General features: G+C 49.0%; 1 protein-coding gene across 6 annotated transcripts in view; it reads right to left on the reverse strand.

Annotated features, from left to right (window-relative positions):
• FBXO10 (F-box protein 10) overlaps positions 1–22,084 on the reverse strand; it is a 50,310-nt gene that overhangs the window by 9,983 nt on the left and 18,243 nt on the right. For 5 of the 6 annotated variants that reach the window (XM_070250732.1, XM_070250731.1, XM_070250734.1 and 2 more), the window contains 5 exons: positions 14,462–15,052; positions 12,479–13,312; positions 9,109–9,258; positions 6,896–7,032; positions 1,417–1,487 (listed from right to left, as the gene is read on the reverse strand). In XM_070250732.1, coding sequence (XP_070106833.1) covers positions 1,417–1,487; positions 6,896–7,032; positions 9,109–9,258; positions 12,479–13,312; positions 14,462–15,046 — 1,777 coding nt within the window. In that variant the 5' untranslated portion in view covers positions 15,047–15,052. Of the gene's footprint in view, positions 1–1,416; positions 1,488–6,895; positions 7,033–9,108; positions 9,259–12,478; positions 13,313–14,461; positions 15,053–17,277; positions 17,603–22,084 lie in introns of those variants that run through there. The other variant, XM_070250733.1, reaches the window with a different exon arrangement.

Raw genomic sequence — 22,084 nt, forward strand, 5'->3', positions numbered from 1 at the left:
CCACTGTACCCACGGCCCTGAAGACTGATGACTAAGAATAAACTGGCTTTAGAGTCCCTGCACCAAGGCCGGGCAGGGACATCTGTGCTGTAGGGCTGTTTCCGGGAGGGCTGAAGCAGAGTCCATCCCTCCCCCACAAGCCTGGGGAGGCACCAGCCTGCCCTCCTCAGCCTCAGCTCTGGGTGGCCCACAGCCATCTCTCTTCTCTGGGGGTGGGCGGAAGAGCCACGAGTCAGCAGGGGTGAGCCCAGGACACTGCTGCCCCCAGCACGTAGCAGGGTGGACGCCCAGCCTCCTGGGACTGAAGGGCAGTGGCTCAGGAGACCCTGTGTGATGGCCCTTTCTGCCCTGTGAGCTTCTCCTACCCCTTGCCCCTCACTCACACCCCAGTCACACAGGTGACCTCGCTGCTTCTCGGGCACGCCAAGTCTGTTCCCGCAGGCCCCCGTGTGGGACTCCGGTTCTTTTCCCCAGCTCCTCCCCATCTTTCAGGTTCTGTCTTACGTGTCACCTTCTCAGAAAGGCCTGCCCTGACCACACAATCTTAAATACCCACATAGTCCCCCATCACCTCACTTTAATTATCTGCAGAGCACTTACCACCCTCAGATGTGATTTTTCCTGCATATGTATGCTTTTCTTTCTTTGTTTTCCCCTCCTAGAATGTCCCTTCCTGACAGCAGGGATGGTATCTCTTTTGCTCACTGCTGAATCCCCAGTTCCCAAAACAGTATGTGCCCAGTAAATGTCTGACGACTGAAGGCAGGCTGGCTTCAGTCAGGGGACTCACTGGACCAATATTTACTGAATCTCTTTTATGTCCCAGGTATGGTGCACTCTGTGCTGAGGTGACGTCGATGTGCCTGACAGAATGGAGCCCTTGCCTTATAGAATTTACTGCCTTACAGCCATGGAGACTGACGTTAAACAGATCACTAAGAAATTAGGTAAAACGTCCTACTGGGTACAGTGCATGTACATGTGTATAATGGGAGGGCAGGACAGGCTTCCCTGAGGAAGTGACACTTAGGCTGAGGCCCAAAGGATGAGCAGGAGTTAGCCAGGCAGAAGGAAGATGAGGATGGACTTCCAGAGCAGGCACAAGCCCGTACAAAAGCCAAGAGAAGGGCTCAGACAGTTCGTGTGGCATAAACGTTTCCCACACTGTTACGTGAGCCATCCGGTGAGATCCTGTGAGCACTGAGCCTGGCAAAGGGCAGGCGCTCCCTCCCTGCCAGGCCCTCCTGGTAATGAGCACGGCTAGTGCACAGAGCCGAGTCCTCGAGCGCTAGCCACTATTCAGAGAGGACGGCCAGTCTGTCGAGCTGAACGACGGGCGGGGGTGAAGCAGGGATGTTGGCTTCACTCAGGGTGCTCGCTCAGCTGCCGAGGGCTCCAGGCGGTTCCCACCCCTACCTGTGATGAGGCCTTTGCCATTCTCGTTCACTGCGATGCCGGCTGCTCGGCCCTTGAAAATGTGGTTCCCACTAGAACGGAAGGAGAAGAAGACACAGAGGTGAGACTAGACCAATGTCATGCGTCGAAGACAATGCCCACCCAAGGTGGCTGCCTGCTTTTGTGGCCTCCCCACATGACTCAGGCCCATAGGGCATGCAGCGCCTCCTGCAGTACTAGAAGCCAGGCCTCGAGCGATCTTCAGCCATCAGTGGCCAAAAACTAATCCTAAACCATGCCACAGAAGCACAATGATCTCCAAGTCTCTGCGGCCTCTCCTGACCGGCGTCCAAAGGAAACACCATTTTAGACGGATGTCGCTGTGCTGCACAGGTCACAGGTAAAGTTTTGGTGGCATCAAGAATTCCTCGGAGGCTGTGTTAAGCTTGTCTGGGAGTGGTCTGTGGGAGAGCCTGAATCACACTCTGTGACAAGCCTGAGATCTGTTTGTATCCAACAGCTACTCTTTACCTTATTTTCTGTTAACTCAACCACTTATCCACTGAATGACATCATAAAATAACAACACGCCTTAAAATAAGAAAACCAGATTTTGAAAAAGGAGGTTTTAAGACCATCAGATGACGTGTATGTGAAACCTCATGGGTTGGGTCAGCACAAATGGAAGATATAGGAAAACATGCTCCTGCTCAGAAAAACACACACACAACCCTGACCACCATATGAAGGCCTTGCAAGTGAGTTCCTCAAAACCAGACACCTGAGCATGTTAAGGGCCCTGCATTTCTTTCCATTTTCTGCACCTTGGATTCCTGCCTGTAAAAACAAAGTCAGTCATACCCAGACGTTAGCAGATTCGGGTTACCCCTGGAGGACACACATTTGCTGTTGATGTTTACTAACAGGAATGCTGTGATCTCCTTGCCTGTCTCTCAGGAGGTCGCCCTCCCACTTCCCACCCTGTGGCTGAGGAATGTAGGTCCAAATACTCATCTGGCCCTTCAGCGGCCAACACAAGGCCTGGCACCCCACAGAACATCACTGGGTAGGAGTTGGCTGATTAAGTTTTCCCATCTCCTGGTGGGGTCAAAATGGTCTACTTCCTTGGGGAAAAAACAGCAAATTATATTGATGCTGGGAAAGCCAGATGTCAAGCACATCTACACTATGCGTTTTGGAATTCAACAAGTGAAATTATCTGTTAAAAACATCCCTATTTTTTTCCTCAGACAGACTTGAAGAGTCTGCTTTGGTCTGATGACAATTCAACCAGCTGATGGCTCCTGTGGGTTTCTAGAATTCACAGTCAGATGCAGTCCCTGGCCTAGGGCGTGCCTCATCCAGATTTCTGAGAGCTGTGCCATAGCAGCAAATGCACAGCTGGCATATTTTTAATACAAATCCCACTAACCTCCAGAAAGGAACCATGGCCCCTTGGAGAAACATGTATGTGTGTGTACATAGGGCGGGCAGGAGAGAGATCAAAGAAGCACCAGAAAACATTTAGGAAATGGGGACAGATCATTGTTCCAAGAACCAAGGGTGGGGTATTGAGTGCAGATGAGCTAGTTTGAGCCCTGGGCTTCCTTGCAGCCATGGCGCAAAGAAAACCATAACAGGTTACAGAAATCTCACTGGCAACAAAGATATGCTGTGGTTTGACTTATTCAGGCCACTTCAGGGATCTCAAAATTCATTCTGTACTCTCCCCTGGACCCCCACCTTCCATCACAAAGAAACGGAAAGGAAAAAAGCACAACCTGTTCTCTCAAAGGGACTATGTTTGATCTGATTGTAATCCTCCTTGCTCCACACCTTCGACAGCTCCCCAGCACCCACCAGGTAAACTCCAAACGTGCTGGCTTGGGGGACGGCTGCTAGAACAGATGACCACCAACTTGGTGCGTTAACACAGCACAGATTTCCGTTCTTTTAGTCCAGGACATCAGAAGGACAGAACGGGCCTATGGCACTAAATTAGGCCGTCAGCAGACCCGCGTGCCTTCTGGAGGCTATAGGGGGAATCGAGTTTTGTCTTTTTCAGCTTCTAGAGGATGCCCATATTTCTTGGCCTGTGGCCTCATCACGCTGACCTCTGCTTCTGTTGTCACATTTCCTTTTCTCTGACTCTGACCCTCTTGCTTTCCTCTTCAAGGACCCTTGCGATGACACTGGGCCCACCTACATAATCCAGGATCATCTGCCTATCTCAAGGGCCTTAACTTAATCACATCTGCAAAGCCTCTTTGCCGTGCAAGGTAACATATTCATAGGTTCCAAGGATTAGGACACGGATGTATTTGGAGGGCCATTATTCTACCCACCACACTTGGCATTCGAGGTCCTCTGTGCTCCAGCATCAACCTGCCTTTGTAGGGTGATCTACTCAACCCTCCCCGGGCATCTTGTGCCCAAAAATACCACGTTTTTCACCATCTTCCCAGGACACACTCTGAATTTCACTGCTTCTGTGCTGGGAGCCGTGGCTACATCATTTGATCGGCTGTTTGACAGGGTCCAGCCGATTAACGCCGAGGGGTGCAGGGCCGCCCCTTGGTGAAGAATAACCGGCCAGCCCCTCACATAGTTCTGAAACCTGTGCTGCTTCTAATTGCCCTTCATTCCTCTTCCTATCTTAACCTCCAGTTTTCACTCCTTTGGGTGGCTGCTTGGGAGGCACTACCTCCCGGGAAAATTAGATATAGTAAGAGAATGTGACCACCTGCAGGTAACTTTCAAGATATTTTTCAGTTAATTAATGGAGGAGCACACAGTCCCATGTGAGACAATCAGAAAGGAATCCTGCCCAGATAAGATGTCGAATTAGGTTTATGGCCTCCATCTGGTTAATGTTTCCTTCTCCCTCCAGTTCTTTGTCTAAATATATATGCATCGTCCTTCTAAGTTTGCTGGTTAATTGGATGATCAAGAAGTATCTACATATTATTCTTGACCTTCTTCTTTCTGTTAAAATGTTATAGAGGTTTTCTCCTAAAAGCAATAAATAATAAATAATTGGTGAGTAGAAGGGCCGAGGGGTGCAAGAATGCCCCTCGGTGAAGGATGGCTGGCCAACACCCCCGATATTTTCTGAATTATATGCATGCTTTCTATCAAGGTTATGTGTATACTTATTTCTCTTTTTTATTCTTGAAGATATATAGTTTAGTTTAGCTTTTCAGCCCTTTACTTTACTAACAATATGATACTTTCTCCGGCAGTGTGCTTAAGGGACTGTTAGCTCTACAATCTAAAAGACAAAGGAATGCTTCCACCCCGTAAAGGGCGCCAAAAAGTAAAGATGTTTAACTGCCCGCTGAGAATGCAGATAGCCCTGGGGATAAGACACCCTGGAGTCGCCTTTTGTTCCCATTAACCATCTACACTAATGGCGTAAATGATTGAGGGAGGCAGGGATGGCTCCACCAGGATGTAACCAGACGGGCTGCTGTCCTGTCCGGAGGCCTGGACCTTCTCTCTTTGATTTAACTTTACCATGAATTACAACAGACGCCTAGGTACCTATCTCCTTTAGCTTAGAGACAACAAACACTAGTTAATTGCAGAGAAGACGATCATTAACCTTATGCTCTATAGAATGGAATGCTAATAAATATTCTTGTGCTCGTTTCTTACTTCCTTATCTCTCTGAGAATACTTGTAAAACTATTTCTGTACTAATCCTGAAAAATATATAAACGACACTTGTGCACAGTAAAGTGGGACTTGCTAACACCAACCCAAGTCTCACGTCCCCTTTATTTTCCCCCTCCCTCATCGCGCCGACGCCGTCCATCCCTCAGGAACCTGGACTCCGCCAGGGCGGGACCCCGGCACTTCTGGGCCCAGAAAGCCTTCTCCCTGGCCATAACATCCTGTTTACCCTACAAGCACAACTCAGATGTCAGCTCCCCTGTGCCCAGCCCCGAATCGCTCAGCTGGAATCGTGGGGGGCTCCTGTGGCACTTCGTGAAGACCTGTTAAGGTGACTGTTTTGAGTCTTCCCTCATGGTTATTGTGTGTGTCCATCCCCAGCATGAGACTGGAAACTCCAGGGAGCAGAGCCTGTTCTCGCACACTTTCATATCACTGTCCCCTTACGTAGAGGAAACACTTAATTGTGTGTCAATGAATAAAAGCATACACCCAAACACAACCTCTTAGCTTAAGGCAATAATGCAAAAGATGGAACAAGAGCTCTATGACCACTAATTGTTTTCAGTGCACTGACTATAACAGCAAAAAAATAGATGTCTAACAGTGATAACACTGCTTCAAAAATTATGGAATATCAAAACAATGGAACATTCTGAAACTTTCCCAAGTGATAAATTTAAGGGTGTGGGACAACATGGAAAAGTCCCTACGGAATAACGCAGGGCAAAAGCCTCAGAATGCACTTGCTGCACACTTATTGTCAGTCATTTTCTAAAGCACAGACATAGCTGTGCGAGTCTTCCGTTCAAAAATCTTTAACACTTCCCCATTCTCTAGACAGAATAAACTCCCCTTCCTCAGCGTGGTCTGCATAAGGCCTTCCTCATTCGGCCCAAGGCGTTCTTTCCTCACCCCTTCCCACCATGCTGCCCGCGGAGATGGCTGCCACACGGGAATAAAAGGTCAGGCTGCAGTGACCACAGCACGCAACATTTTCTGGGACAGTCCCAACTGAAAACATTTTATACCAATGTCAGACCTTGTGTCAGACTTTTTCTCGGGCCACAGTGGGCCGTTTGCTAACCCCTGAATCTTCCCTGCTTTGCTGGCTCTGCTCGGGTCATTTCCGGCACTCCGAATGTCACTCCCCGTCTCCAAGAAAGTCCAAGTTCCACCCATATTTCAAAGTCCAACTGCAATGCCACCTCCTAAAGGGGGCCTCCCACTAACCCCAAGTCAGAATGATTCCCTCCCTCTCTTGGTACCACCTGGACAGCATTTACACAGTCTGCCCCACACGATAGCTGGGAGGGCAGATCCACGGTCCCAGCAGGGCCACTGCCCCTCCCAGCTCCGGCTTCAACACTGATTACTCACAGCATCTTCCATGCGGAGCCCAGATGTGGCCTCCGGATCCTAACACAGCATCCTAGGTAGCCACTGTCAACTGACTAGAGTTATCATGTGAGTCAAATCTCTACACCACGTCTACCTGAGAGTTATTTCTGTCCTCCAGACCGGAGTGAGCTCCGAGGGAGCAGTCTGCCCCATTCACCTTTGATATTGTTAGCAGAAGAGCTCAGTAATGTTTACTGAATGGCATGGCCTCACAGTTAACTGGAAGGGAACACAGAAACAAAAGCAGTTGTGCTACTGTGCTGGGATTATGGGCAAAGTCTCTTCCTCGCTTGCATCTGTACAGTAGTTTCAGTAAACAAAACTGTTTTCAAATGGAGGAAAGAAAGATTAGGGAGACAGAGAGATCAGAGAGGAAAGCAGGGACCATGGGTGAGCAAGATAGTCTGGGCACAGCGGCACATACCTCACGACTGGATTTCCGTGGTACAGGATATAAATGCCAGCCTCCTTATTTGAAAAGATTTGATTGTTCCGGATGATGCCTTTCCCATTGCCAAGGACGACAATGCCAGAGCGAAGGCCGTGGTGGATCTGATTACACTGCAGGTGAACATGAGACACCACGGAAGACAGATCAGACATGTCAGCAAGAAGCAGAGTGCTCACCTGCTGCCCCGCGGAGGGCCAGGACCAAGAGAGTGGAGAGCACATCCTCACTGGAAGATCTCAGCACACAACACAGTGCGTGGACCCTGCTGCTGCCCTGCCCTTCCTGCACTGTGCATACAGGGAGCCTGTGGGGGGACCGGAAGAAGGGAGTCGGCACGTGCTGCTGAGGGCTCTTGCTCCTTACCTGCAAGGCATGCTACTGAAGGTTTCTCAGCCTCCAAAGAAGCCCCCAAACACACAATCATCCGGCCAGGTCGCACCGCCAAGGGTCCAGGGAGCCCACCTCTCAGGGACGGGTAGCACCCCAGTACACGAGAACGTGGGCCACGTGGAATCCCAAGGGGGCCACCTCTGGGGAAGGGTGGGGGCCATTGGCTCCTAGTCCTCAATTCTCATTCAGGGGAGGCCTGTGGAAGGTGTGGCTCTGGGTGGCTTAGTTCTAAGTCCCAGGGGCACGAGGTCGCAGAAGGTGTCCAAGCTCCAGGGACCCTTAGGGATACTCATTCTAAGACCTCTTTGCACAAACAGGGAAACAGGCCCAGGGTCATACAGTATGTTTGTGGCAGAGCCAGATCTGAAACCTAGTTTTTCTGTTTCCCAGTCAGTTAGTTGCTTTTGCAGTGACAACATTTTTAGATTATAATAAATTATAATAAAGTTGTTTAACTCTAAATGTTAATTTATAGCCCGAATACAATCCCATACTTAAACCAAGAAGTTAGCTGTTGCTCTTCCAAAGCGATTTCACCAAAATAAAGTTCTAGTTTGCTTTAAAGTATTCCACGCCGCATGCTCTCTTATTCTTACTTACTTTCCGGATTTTCTCCTGAAGGATTTGGCAGACTCACCAGGGCAACCAGCAAGTAACCAAGTCCCTCACAGGGTTGCAAAGCTTGGAGAGAGTGGCTTATGTGACAGCATTTCTATCCCCACACCGTTCACAAAGCCAGGACTGATATGTGACGCCTCTTCACCTCCACCTGCTAAACTGGCCTGTCCCCCGTCCCTGGGAAGGCAAACTCCTCTCACCTCTCTGGCAAAAGCGGCAGTAATGTCCTAAGCCGAGGCCGCGCAAACACCAGCTGCACGGCAGGAACATAGTGAGAGGCGGGGCTGGATGAGGATACTGGCTAGGTGTCTCTGAAACAGAGCTGGGAACTGTGCTTTCCCTGCATTTGCCAGGGCAGTCTGCATGTGACGGTGAGGAACGTTAACCCTGAGTCAGGCTGCCTGCATTCCAGTCCTGGCTCTGTCACCAGCTGTGTGATTTGGGGCAAGATCCTTGACCCTCTGTGCCTTAATGTCTTCACCTATAAAATGAGGATAAGAGTTCTACTCCACGGGGTTGTATAAAGATGATGCCATAATTAAATAAATATACACAAAGTGCTTACAACAGGGTCTGGCACATAATAGGCACGATGCATAAGGGTGGCTATTATTTTTGCAGGCCCATAAAAAGTCCATCACGTTTCCCAATTTCTGGGAAGTCTGCTTCTCAGGGAAGGCCAGAGTGGGAAAAGGGGCTGGTCTCTCATGTCACTGGTCTCCTCTCCTAGGATTTTACGTGGCTTTCACGCTGGCGACGCTGGTGTAAAATCAAACTCACTACGGCCTCCCAAACAATCTTCAGAACTAAATATCCCAGACGTCCTTTTTAGAGTAAAGAACAAACTGACATGGTGTTTGATTTATATTTGACCTAACTGTCTTCTAGGGCAGACATCGTGTTTATTCATATCAAACTCAAAGCTACGGAAGGGCTGAGGGAGGGCCCTGTCTTACTGATCAGGAGCCTGCAGGGAAGGGACCCATCCAAAGTCACTCCCAATACATGGAGGAGGAAGAGACCTGAGTCATGAGGACACACGGAGGAAGGGGTAGGAACCACTTGCAAGCAGGAAGCAAGAGAAATTCAAGACAGCAGTATTTATTTAAATATCCTCCAAAAAGGTTTCTGAGAATCAAGAGCCACCCTGGACAGGGCACAAGGACAGAGAGAAGTACCAGGATGAGTGGGTTGGACTTCTTCCGGATGTCCACGCCAGCCTCTGCGTTGTGGTAGATGTTGTTGCCGGCGATCAGGCCTCCGCCCTCCAGGCGAAGGAAGATGCCTGCCGCCCTGCAGCGGTGAACGTCGTTCCTGAGCATCACGATCTAAGCAGAAGAGAGAAAGCCATTTGTTTTCCTCTCACAAGTGTTTTTAGAAAAACCACTCAGGGAACACCTGAGTCTCTTAGCATCTGGTCGGTGCTCTCCTACCCGCGGGTGAGAGGAGGCCCTCAGTGCCAGCACAGCCACTCTCCCACCGGAGCACACAAGGACAGGGCAATGGCTTCGCCCTGCAGGCTCTCCACCAGCCTCACACCAGTTCCATCATAAAACCTGGATCGAAGCCTGGCCGTGTGCTCCATAGTCACAACTTTCGAGCAGAATAACTGAGTGGACCCTTACAAAAGATGGGGTTTGGTGGTCTTCAAACTCCACCTGCACTGGGGTTACGGGAAGATTTGCCCAGGTTGTACAAGGGCACAGCGACTTTGAATGGAATCAAATTCCAGATCCACCACTTCCACGCGCACCTGCACCTTCGCAAAATTTCCCCAGCCTGAGCAAGCACCTGAGGCCAGGCTCTCCTCCCTCACCTTCCTGTCACTTTATAAGACAAAGGCCTGTTCTTGTCCATTCTGAATCCTTCTTGGTGTGCTGTCCTGGGGTGGAAAAACCACTGGAACTCCAAACTAAGGGACCATGAGAAGTACCGGTACAAGGAAGCCGCCTTTAAACCAGGCACCGTAACTCAGCACACAGCTTAGTGAGGGGACGTATTGCCGCTTACGTTTTCTTTTTATATTTAATAATTATACTAAAAATCTAGAATATATTTATATTGTTTTAAACAATTGTGTATTAACAATAAAAACATATTACATTAGGATAAAATACTGAGAGAAGTAAAGCAGATTGGAAGTACAATTTCAAGGAGAAGCTTTGAGTTTCTGCTTAGGACAGAGAAAGTTGGAAAGAGCACTGTTCCCACACTTACAAGAGGAAGATAATACACAAAACATCACGTTTCTTGAAGCCCTCAGAGAGCTGAAGTTTCAGGATAACCTCAGCCTGAATCTAAGGAAAACAGGCCTTCCTAGGGGAGAAGCCGCGAGCACCTGCTCCCCGAACAGATGCAGGCACCAAATCAGCTGGTAAGGAGAACACAGTTAACAGTTCCGACGAATCGTTAAAGCCCAAGTGTGAACTAGTGAGCAAGCACAGAAACTTTGGGAGTAGTTGCATCTGTTCACTTCTCCACGGACCTCACTAGGCGCTCGCGGACAGGCCAGGAGGCGGGGACAGCCTCCCCCGTGGTGGGCGCTTGTGGGCAGAGTGCAGCAGCTGCTGTGGGAAAAGCACTAAACCCCTCCTGGATTTCTGTCCCCAACTTTCCCACAGAACAAGCCTTAAGCAGCTGGGGGAAGGGCAGCAAACCCTGTCACTCTTCAAGAAGGGGACAGAAAAAAAAGCCCCTTTACCCCTGGGGAAGGTGGGAGGAAAACGCCTTGGGCCCAGATCATTACAGCCCCCTTGTGCTGGGGGTGAGGCAGAACCACTGAAAAGGGCCTGCTCCAAGGTGTAGACCCACGACCCAGCAGCTACCTCAGAACAGGGCCGGGAGACCCCTCCCAGATCACCTCCAGGCCAGCCAGCGCCACAGGCACAGCAGCCTGCTGCGGGGAGGGAGGAGCATGGAGAGACCTGTGTCAGGAGCAGTGGCAAACGGGAGGCCTGCCGCAGAGGAGAGCCCGCCGGCGGACCACTCACGCCAGCGGGATGTGAAGCCTGTATACAGTGAGCGTATCACACCAACAAATCTGAACCAGCGCTAGCAGACCTATCCAAACCCCAGCCCCTACAGCCTCACGGAGGAGCGGCATACGACGTCCACACCCAAGTATGATTTACTGTAGTCTCCACGTCCTGCACCAGATGCCTGACTTTGAGCTCAAAGTTACAAGATACACAAAGAAGCAAGAAAAAACAGCGCAATCAGTGGTACTTTTCTTCATGGAGCCCCAAGCCACTGGGCTCCTTCTGCCAGCCCTCACCCTCCTGGGGACGCTCTGGAGCCAGATGGGGCACTGTGCTCTGGCGACGGGATCAAGGCCTTGCTCCTGGGCACAGGACCATCCCAGTGAGCCGCATACTCCCGCCCACAGCTCCCTGCTCATATTACTGCCACTTAGATATAATTGTTCCCAATGCTGGGTACTCTCAAGACACTATGGAGTTTTTTTAGTCAAAAACCCTGAACATCGGATTCTTAGGTTCCTTGCTAAAGCCTCACTAGGAATGGTTGGCCACACAGTTCCTGCCACAAGTCCCCGCAGGCAGCATTTCAGGAGGCTACAACCGAGGCAGTGCAAGTCTCTGTGCCTCCTGGTGGATGACTCCAGCCAGCACTTGCCCCAGGTCTGTGTGTCAGGGCACAGCTCTCACCAGAGCTCCAGACCCAGGGCAGCAGGGGGTACCTCTGCCAGATGTCACGGACACGCCAAACTCAGTTGCACTCAGCATCTTTCCACACCCTCACCTTCTCCCATGTTCCTGCCATTGCCTCAGCCACCCAGGCCAGAAATCTCGGCCACACCCCCGACTGCTCCCTCCTCAGGCTCTCCTTTCCGCCCTCCAGACTGGGGGTGCCCTCCTCTCCACCTCCGACCATAATTATCTACTGCCCCTCACTGAGGGAAGGCAGCCACCCTCCTTGCCCGCCTCTGCTCATCCTACTCAGCTGAGACATCTCCACGTCTGGGAAGCCTTCTCAAGTTTGGATGGACGGCAGCGACCATGCCTCCCTGAATTTTCTCTAGTGAAAGGAGGTGGAAGACGTAGGCTCCAGCCCCAGGTCTGCCTTTAACTTGCTGAGTGACCCTTAGTAGGTCACCTTCCCTCTCTGGCCCTGTTTCTTCTTCTGTAAAATGAGAACAGTTTCCGCCCTGTTCAAACCAGATGACGGACATGAGGCAAGTGTGCATTATAAGTTTAAACAAAAAAAGGGGAGTGCTGAGCCAGCCCTAATGGTTAAGATTTGCGCTCTCGGTGGCGTGGCCCACGTTCATTTCCTGGTTGTGGAACACGGCACCTGTCTGACGGTCGTCATGCTGTGGCAGCGGCTCACAAAGAGAATTAAACTAACAACTAGGATACACAGCCACGCACTAAAGCTTTAAAAGACAAAAGATGATGGTTAAAAAAAATGCAAAACAGTCCCATCAAAGCCTTTTTGCTCGCAGCCACAGGAGCCCTCCCGCCAATCAAGAACCTGCTCCTGTGGCCCCACAAGGCCTCACGGGTCTGCAGAGGAGGCCCTGTGACAGACCTTGCTGTTATGTATACACCGCACTGCGTAAGTCAGGTTGCGGAAGATGTTCCCTTCCATCTTGGCGCGGCCATAGGAGCAAACGAAGACACCCCCCTTGCCGTCCCGGAAGAGGCACTTGCGGATGAGGCAGCCCTGAATGGAGCTGGCCAGTGCCATGGCCTCCTTGTCCTTCTGCAGCTCCTGCTGCAGCGAGTTCAGCACCAGGCAGCTGGGCAGCTGAATGGACGCTCCTGGCAGTGGTGGGCCCAGAAAGGAGCCCCCCAGCACAGGCCGCGGGCCCCGTACTTGGTAGGACAGTCTGTATGTGAGCTGGTCCTCGTCCTCATCCTCACCGCTGGGACTCAGGCCTCCATCGCTGCTGTCTGGAGTCTGGGCCACCCTTTCCCCATCGCTGCCCACCTCTGCCTCCTGTGAGCCAGCCTTAGAGCCGGGCTTGGGGGAGCTAGAGGCTGGGCTGGTAGGGCTCTGGCTGCCCTCAATGACAATGTCACAGGTCCTTGGGCTCCAGGCCTGGTCCCTGCTCTCCAGGTCCAGGGACATTAAAGAGTCAGGGTCCTCCGTGGGGAGCACACTGGGAGAGGACTTGATAAGCCCCAGTAGATACTTGTAGGCCCAGTTCTTGTCTGCGGATGGGTGGCCCTCAACAGTCACAGAGTTGTTTTCACTGCCCACAAATTCACAGTTTTCCAGGACACACAGGGGCACGTTGTGCAGGAAGACATGGGTGTTTTTGAAGGTGCAAAACTTCACTTGGCAGGTGCCCGGGCCATGGACCTGGATGTGCCCGTTCTCAAAGTTGCAGTTGTCAAACTGGACATGACCTGATGTTGTCTGGGGAATGACAGAGAGAGAGCGGATGTGACAGGGGTAGAATTTGCAGTCGGTGCTCCAACTGCTCTTTAAGGAGGGGACACAGAGAAGCCATCTCTCCTGCGGATCACGTTCCCTTCCCTACCAAGGCATGTGTCAGCTGGCCCAAGAGGAACTCGGGAGCTGCTCTGCACCAGAAGGAAGATAATTTGGAGTTGCCTGGCCCTCCCTCCTTCCAATCCCAAAGGGAAGGGGACAAGAGCGGGAGTAGACAATGGCAGAAAAGTCCCTAGCTCTGTCCCTGACTAAATCTGAGACCCGGGTACGACACTGACTCTTGCTGAGCCTCAGTCTGCTCATCTCTAAAAGCAGATGACACCATTTACCTTAATAATGGCTGTAAAGTAGATGCCCGGCACACAGTAAGCACATTGTAAATGATTGGTGCTGTAATGGTCATTGCACACCTGAGAGACAATTTAGTTGTTATTGGTAGTAACAGTGGCAATATCATTTTTCTTGACTAGGTACCTCATCGAGGTGTTGCAATCAGTTTCTAGGCAATGCAAAAGCTGTAGACTGTTCTGCCAGGAGCTACCAACACCTCAATACTTCTCTGCTTTGAACAACTTCTGCTCTGTGTTCCTAGAAAGAATGTGTTGGACTGATATTTCCTGAGCTTCTCTTCAGTCACCCTTGGTAAAAGCCTGACTTTCTTGACCTTCCACAGGGCAGGGCTAAGTGCTGAAGGTCACTGCTCCTGCACAGCCTCCCCTCTCTTTGGCCCTTTCTCTGGGCATGGTGCCATGGCCATGGAGTGTTCCCTGCTTCCTGTCACATGTGGCATCTCCTGGAAGCTGGCTTTCCCACCTAGCTGCTCCACCTGTGGCTCCAGTTGGTCCAGTTAGGAAGGGAAGAATTACAAAGCAATTTTGGTCTTGAGTCCAAGGCTCATATTTTAGTAGAGCTTTGTGAGGAATAAAGCAGAATGCTGCTCTCTATTGATCCCTGTGCCTATTTCTCAACTGGCGTGGAACTTAGAGGACAGCGTGATAGGAATAATGACTAAACTCTCAATTTCAACAACAAAGGGGTTACCAATCCCACTGAGAAGAGGCCAAGGCTCGGGGTCAGGACCGGAGAGGCCATCCACCTGATGTGGACACTCACCTTAAACATGAAGGGTGAGAACCAGGCTGGCATGAAGACGAGGTTGCACAGACGTGTGGTTGAGCAGTGCTGATCAATGCTGGCTAGTAGGGCCACCTCACCCAACTTCCCGTGGCCTACGATCTCCACGGGCACCTTCAGGACGATTTCGCCTTGCTCTTCGTACACACCTGGGAACAGCACAATTCGATCATACAGGCTGGCCATGGCTAAGGCGCTGCCCAGGCTGTCAAACTCATGGCCTGGCCCGACACTCAGGGTACGGCGTTCCCTCCTCCGGCGAAATAGGGAAAAGCAGACGGAGGAGTCCAAGTCCAGGGCATTCTTGGTCCATGTCTTGGAGGCTAGGTAATGCTGCTTGAAGGCCTCCCTCCAAGACTCCGGCTCCACATCAGGCTGGTTGGGCCAGTTGGGGTGGCGGCACTCAGTGCAGCCCAGACACAGCTGCCGCCAGCGGGTGCTGTCAAGACTGAGGATCAGTTCATACCAGGCCTTGCACACCAGGCTGCAGCGGCCCAGGTCTGGAAGGTGCAGGTAGGCTAAGATCACACGCCACAGCTCCAAGGGGAGGCCGCCAGCCTCCATGGTCACCTGGGGGACAGACACAAAACAAAGAGGTTTTTACCAACCCTGCTTACCGTCCCCTTCTTACAATATCCCCTAATTTCTCCTGACCGCACGGTGAGCAAGTGAACAAGGCCCAGCCAATCATGTGGCTCCATCCCCTCAATCAGAGTCCTCCTCTGGGATTTTCCACCTGGAATCAGCAGGGAAGACTCTCTTTTCTCTTTTGTCAGATGCTATAGGATATGACCCCAGAATTGCTGGCAGCCACGTTCCCCACCTTGTGGAGAAAACCTTGTGGTACCAGAGCCAAGCAGAAACAAGGAAAGATGAAAACTGAAAAAGAGAAAAAAATAAAGTGATCACATGTGTCTATTTCCTCTTGGTACTGACTCCAGATGCCGGAAGATGCCCTGAATCTTCAGTCTTCCTTCAATTCTGTGAGGGGCCTCAATGGCCTTCTTATGAAGTCCCTTTTTGCTTAAGCAGGTTTGACCTGAGTTTCTGTAACTTGTAACTAAGAGTCTGGACTAATACAGAGGGAACTCACCTTTGGCTGTTATGGTCCTAGCTCTCTGGATCCCCTAGCCTCCTAGGGAGGGGCCTCTATTTCTTTATACCAACAGGAGTGAGCCCTGAGGCAGTGAGTATCCGTCTGTTTCTCCTTGTTACTAAGTCAAATAATTACCACTGTTTTGCCACGTGAAGCAGCCTCAGGAAGGACTGCTGCTGGACCCGGGGCTGTGGGTTTTGGTCCTGGCTCTGCCACTGGTTATTAATGTAACTCCAGTGTCCTAAAAATCTACTGGCTGGCTGTCTGGCCATCTGCCTCCTTGCTACTCGCTGCGAAAATCCTTCCCCACACGGACAGTTTACACCCCGTAGTTGTAGAGGTAGGGCTCCCTGCAGCCATGTGCGCAGGACAATGTGACTCCAGCCCCTGGCTGCAAAGGGCTGGACTCTAGATGGCTCCAACTGGGCCACTGAGACCTTCTCTGGGGGATGTAAGCTGTGATTGTAGAATCAGGCTGGCTTCTGTCCTGCCCGGAGGGGAATGGAGGGCTTCTCTCCTAAGCTATAAACTCAAGAATAGTTGCTGGTGACCATTTTCTCCGGGGGTGGGTGGCAGAAAAAGCTAATTTACACTGAGGGAAGAATGAATCAGAGACACAGAAGAAAGCAGAGAAAAGAATGGAAACAAGAGGGCTCCCAGTTTCTCCCCAGCACTCCAGGTCATGGCTCTCATCTATTCTCCAAGTTCAGCTTGTCCTTGCCTTTTGAATTCCATCAGCTATCTCTGTGTGCTTATCAGTTCTTTTTGCTTATGCTGACTTCACTGAATTTCCGTTATTTATACCTAGTTAAAGCCCTCTCATTTATGAGTGTGCGTGTCCCCACCTAAAAAACAAGGGGGTAGTTACATGACCTAGAGCAATGTCCAAGTCTGAGACCCTACAAAGACTCTAGACAACTAGAAACTAAATCTGGAAACAGGGCAGACTTCACAACTGCCTTTAATCAAGAGTTAACCTCTCCAGAGCCCTGGTTTTCCTCTCGATTGTATGAAAATGATGATCAAACTTGTCAGCTATCTAAGCGCCAAGAAGGTAAGAAGCACAAACATAATCATGTCTGGAAGAAATTCTGGGCTTCTCAAGACGGGTGTGGCTTTAACTCTACAGATGAGCACTGGAGCCTGGATCTGTAGGTTTTCTAGAACGCTCACCCCGTGGGCCCTGACAAGCCCTCCGCAGCACGGGGGAGAGCTGGGCTCTGGACTGGGAGCATCACAGAGAGGAGGCTGGGTTCTGACAGCTGCGGCTCCCCAGAGGAACACCACTTCATTCAACAGGGGTTCTGTGACACCGCGTCTCCCGGTCCGCACCTCCTCCTTCCGCTACACCTTTCCAGGCTTTTCAGGAGAAGAATGTTCTCCCACCCCTTCTCAAACCACTCTGTAGCTAAGTGATCATCACCTTCATTCCATTGGCTTCAACTACCGTTGTAAATTCCTGACTACAAAACCTGAATCTGCAGCCCCAATCGTCTCTTTCAAGCTCCCCACACGAATATCCAATAGCCTGTTGGGCATTTCTACTTGATGTTTCACAGATACTAAAAACAGCATCAGGAACAAAACTGAAGCTCAGCTTCCATTTCAGGCCATGACAGGATAACTGGAACTGGCTTCTCCCTCCTGCCACTGACAACTATAAAGCTGGACAAAATACAGGGGGCAACTGAATACTTGCTTTCAGGCACCGACCAGCAAGCTGCGCAGGATTGTGACCCTTGAGAGAAGGGAACCACAGGAGGCGAGCGCATGACTGCCCGGCTTCCACCAGGCGCACCCTGTCGCGCGATGTACCGCAACGGAGCCCACGCAGAGCGGTAGCCGCCCTGAGCCGGCAGATCCGAGCTCTGTGCTGCTGAGCGGCGGGATCTCCGTGGGAGGGGACCGAACGAGCGCGCGGCAGCCGGGCAGCGCGGGTGGGCAGCTTCTTGGCTGGAAGCTGGACTGGGCATGCCCAGGCAAGACTTCCTCAGACCTGGGAGAGCTCCCCGCCGCTGGGTAAATGGTGGGACTAGAGATCCCGCGGAGCTGGGAGACAATGGAATTCCAACCCAGAACGGGGAGTGTTCATGCTGAGACTCAGAGAGGATGGGCCATAGGAATAAATTAAAATAGGAAGAATAAAAGTGAGCCTGACGGGATCAAAGGGCTCCACCAGTAACTTAACTGCCTGCTGGAATAAAACTTAACACTCTGAAAAACAAAACATGATCTAGACTCCCTCAACACCAGCCACAAGACAGTGTGGTACTAGCACAAGAGAAACAGAGTCCAGAAATAGACGCATACGTATAACCATCAATTGATTTTTGACAAAATGTCAATGCAATTCAAGGGTAAAGAAAAGCCTTTTCATCAAAAGGTGCTGGAGAAACTTGATATCCATATGAAAAAAAAGAGAATTTTTTTCTTTTTTCTTTTTTGGTGAGGAAGATTGGCCCTAAGCTAACATCTGTTGCCAATCTTCCTCTTGTTTTTGTTTTTTTTTGGGGGGGGGGATGATAAGTGTTATAGTATTTTATTTATTTATTTTTTAATTTTTTTTATTGAGTTATTGATAGGTTACAATCTTGTGAAATTTCACTTGTACATTAATGTTTGTCAGTCATGTTGTAGGTGCACCACTTCACCCTTTGTGCCCACCCCCCACCCTCTTCCTCTTGTTTTTTCCTCCCCAAAGCCCCAATACATAGTTGTATATCCTAGTTGTAGGTCATTCTAGTTCTTCCATGTGGGGTGCTGCTACAAAGTGGTTCAATGAGCGGTGCTAGGTCTGTGCCCAGGATACGAACCCAGTGAAACTGTGGGACGCTGAAGCAGAACATGCAAACTTAACCACTCAGCTGTGCGTCCGGCCCCCCCAGAAATGAATTTTTGACTCATACTTCAAACCATACACAAAATTTAACTCAAGATTGATTATAGACATAAACATAAAAACTGAATCTATATAGCTTCTAGAAGAAAACACAGGAAAACATATTTGCAACCTGAGGGTAGGCAAAGATTTCTGAGAACACAAAAAGGCACTAATCATAAAATAAAAAAACTAATAAATTGGTCTCAAAATTAAAATTTTCTGTTCATCAAAGGACGTCATTAAGAAAATGACTAGACAAGTGATAGAATGGGAGAAAATATTTGCAATGCATATATAGGACAAAAGGCTTGTATCTAGAATATATTAAGACTCAATAATATTAACAACTCAATAATAAAGAATCCAACAAAAAATAGGCAAAGATTTGAACAGAAACTTCACAAAAGAAAAATGAACACCAATAAGTTCATGAAGAGATGCTCAGCATCATTAGTATTCATTAGTACTCAATTTGTATTAAAACCATCATGTGATAGATGTGTGTGCTTCACACACACCAAAATGGCTAAAATTAAAAACAAAAAGCACCAAAGCAGCAAAGACGTGAAGCAACCAGAACTCTTGTCCATTGCTGGGAGGAGTATAAGACACTAGAATCACTTCAGAGAACTGTCTGGTCTCTTCCTCTGCAATGAAACCTACACCCATCCTAACCCAGGAATTCTACTCCTGATTCACCCAAGATAAATGAAAATGTACATCTACAAAAGACATATGAGAATATTTACAGTGGTTTTATTCACAATAGTAAAACAAACAAAACTGGAACCAATCCAAATGCCTGCCAACAGAAGAGTGGATAAACAAATTGTGGTATATTAATACAATGGAATACTACTCAGCAATAAAAAGGGATGAACGTCTGACAGATGCAATAGCATGGATGAATCATAAAAATAATATGCTAAGTACAAGAAGCCAGTCACAAAAGACTATCTATGGTATGATTCCATTTAGTTCAAAAGCAGACAAAATAATCTATGATGATAAAAATCAGAACAGTGCTTGCCAGCAGGGTGAGGATTGACTTGAAGGGGTCACGAGGAAACTTCGGGAGTGAATAGAAATGTTTTCTTTCTTCACTGGTATGTTAGTTCCATGGGTGCATACATCTGAGAAACCTCACTGGATTGTATGCTTCCATTCTATGCATCTTACTGTACGTAAACTGTATCTCAATTTAAAAACGGTATATATTATCATCTCTCTCCACCCCTGCTCTACAGCCTGTATTCCATGTCCTGGTTAACGGCACCACCATCCTCCACTAGCCGCTCCAGTCAGTAACTCAGGAAACCTCCTTGATGTCTTTTCTCCCTCCCTCCCTCTCCCAGATAGTCTTTCAAGTCCTGTTTCTGCCTCCTTAGGTACTCTCAAATTAGTCCTTTCCGCTCTGTCACTGTGTTATTTCTGGCCTCACCAGCTTTAGTTGGATTACTTCAATAGATTCTTAACTGGTCTCCCTGGAACCAGTCCTGCCTCCATGCAATCCATCTGACATACAGCTGCCAGGGGAATCTTTCTAAAATATAAATCTGGTCATGCCACTTAGCTTAAAATTCCTCAGTGGCTCCCCATGGCTTCTAGGACAAAGCCCAGTACAGAAGACAGGTCATGAGCTTGTCGGCTTCTCTAGCCTTATTTCTGACATTCACCCCACTGACCCTCATTTTCCCAATAACACTCCTTTGAGAGGGCCTTTCCTTATCCTGTCTTAAATATTAAGTGCCTCCTCTGGCCTCCCATAGCACCCAGAGAACAGCTCTATCACAGCCTTTCTAAAGGTAAAACAAAACAGAGTACACAAAGCAAATGGAGAGATTAGCGAGTCATTTGATAAGGCAAGCATCCTCTTGACCGCCACCTAGATCAAAAGACAGAATTTTGCCAGCCACTCTAGAAGCCTCTCCATGTGCCCCATCCCAATCCTCCTCCCCAATGTGAAAGTGGTAATCACTTCCTTAGCTTTCTTTGTGGCTTTATCACCTAAGTAGGCATCCTTAGATACTATAGTTTTAGTTCTGTCCTTAGGTTTTTAGCTTGACATGTGTTTGATTCTCATTTCATCTACAGGTTCCCCTTCCATCCCTCCCTTTTCTTTACAACTGATCTGTTGAAGAAGATGAACCATTTGACCACAGTTTCTCATAGTCTGAATTTTGCTGACTCTGCGCATTCTCATGGGAGAGTTCAACTTGTGACCCCGTCATCTGTATTGCCTGCATACTGGCACCTGGATCTCAAGGTTTGATCAGACTCAGGTTCCATGCGTTTAACCAGGCTACAAGTGACACTGTGTCTTTTTGTCAGGAGACATCCACATGTCTGGCTGTCTCTCTTTTTTTTTCTTTAGGAAGATTAGCCATGAGCTAACATCTGCTGCCGATCCTCCTCTTTTTGCTGAGGAAGACTGGTCCTGAGCTAACATACATGCCCATCTTCCTCTACTTTGTATGTGGGACGCCTGCCACAGCATGGCTTGCCAAGCGATGCCATGTCTGCAGCTGGGATCTGAACTGGTGAACTCCAGGCTGCGGAAGCAGAATGTGCGAACTTAACCGCTGCGCCACCCGGCCAGCCCCTGGCTGTCTCTTTTTTGATGTTGGTGTCCACTGATGTCCAATGCTGTTTCTTCACTGAAGGTAACAAAATGGTGATACTCTGATCATTTGGTTTTGATTTGTTTGCTGAAATAATTTTATTAGGACATCTTCTCTTCATCTACCATTTGGTTACCCAGTACACTTAAGAAAGGCCAGCTTGACTCTTTCATTTCCCAGGTTTCAAGATAATGAATTGGTTCCCTCTTATTCTTTGAAGGTGACCAATTTGGGTTTTTTTTGTGTGTTTTTAAACTATTATTATGAACTATTATTATTATTATAAACATATCTTACAGGTTTCAAGTCTTTGAAATTGCTGTTCTTACTGAAGATCAAACTGAGCCATCTTTGGCCTCAATTCTTTTGACACAACCTCGGTAATCTTTGATAGCTTCCTTGCTATGTGGTATGTCAAGATGTTCCTGGCTCATTTTTCACATTTCCTGCCCAGACAGGGTATCAGACATTTCTCTAAGAACTTTTTTGATTGAAATTTTTATTGAGATAATCGTACATGATTATAGGTCTGTATGCAGTTGTAAGAAATACACACAGATCTCGTATAGACTTTGCCCAGCTGCCCCCAGTGCTAACATTCTGCAGAACAGTATGTTATCTAGTTTTTAAATTTAGTATAAAACATCTAGCTGTCTATTTTATCTAGTGTAATATCACAGCCAGTCTGTGATGCTGATATGATCCACGACCTTGTTCAGATCTCCCCCGTTTCACTTGTACTGTTTTGTGTGTGTCTGTGCCTATATTACATTCTGGATAATTCTATCACCTGTGTAGGTTCATGTATCTACTACCAGTCAAGACACTGAACAGTTCCAACACCACAAGGACCCCTCAGGGTACCCTTTCATAATCACACCTACCACCTGCTGACTCCTCTTCCCCGTCCCTAATCACTGTCCTCCATTCCTAAAATTGTGTCACTTAAAAAACGTCATATAGGTGGAATCATACAGTGCCTAACCTTTGGGACTGGCCTTTTT

Source organism: Equus caballus, chromosome 25 (genome assembly GCF_041296265.1).
Source record: "Equus caballus isolate H_3958 breed thoroughbred chromosome 25, TB-T2T, whole genome shotgun sequence".
Lineage (NCBI taxonomy): Eukaryota > Metazoa > Chordata > Mammalia > Perissodactyla > Equidae > Equus > Equus caballus.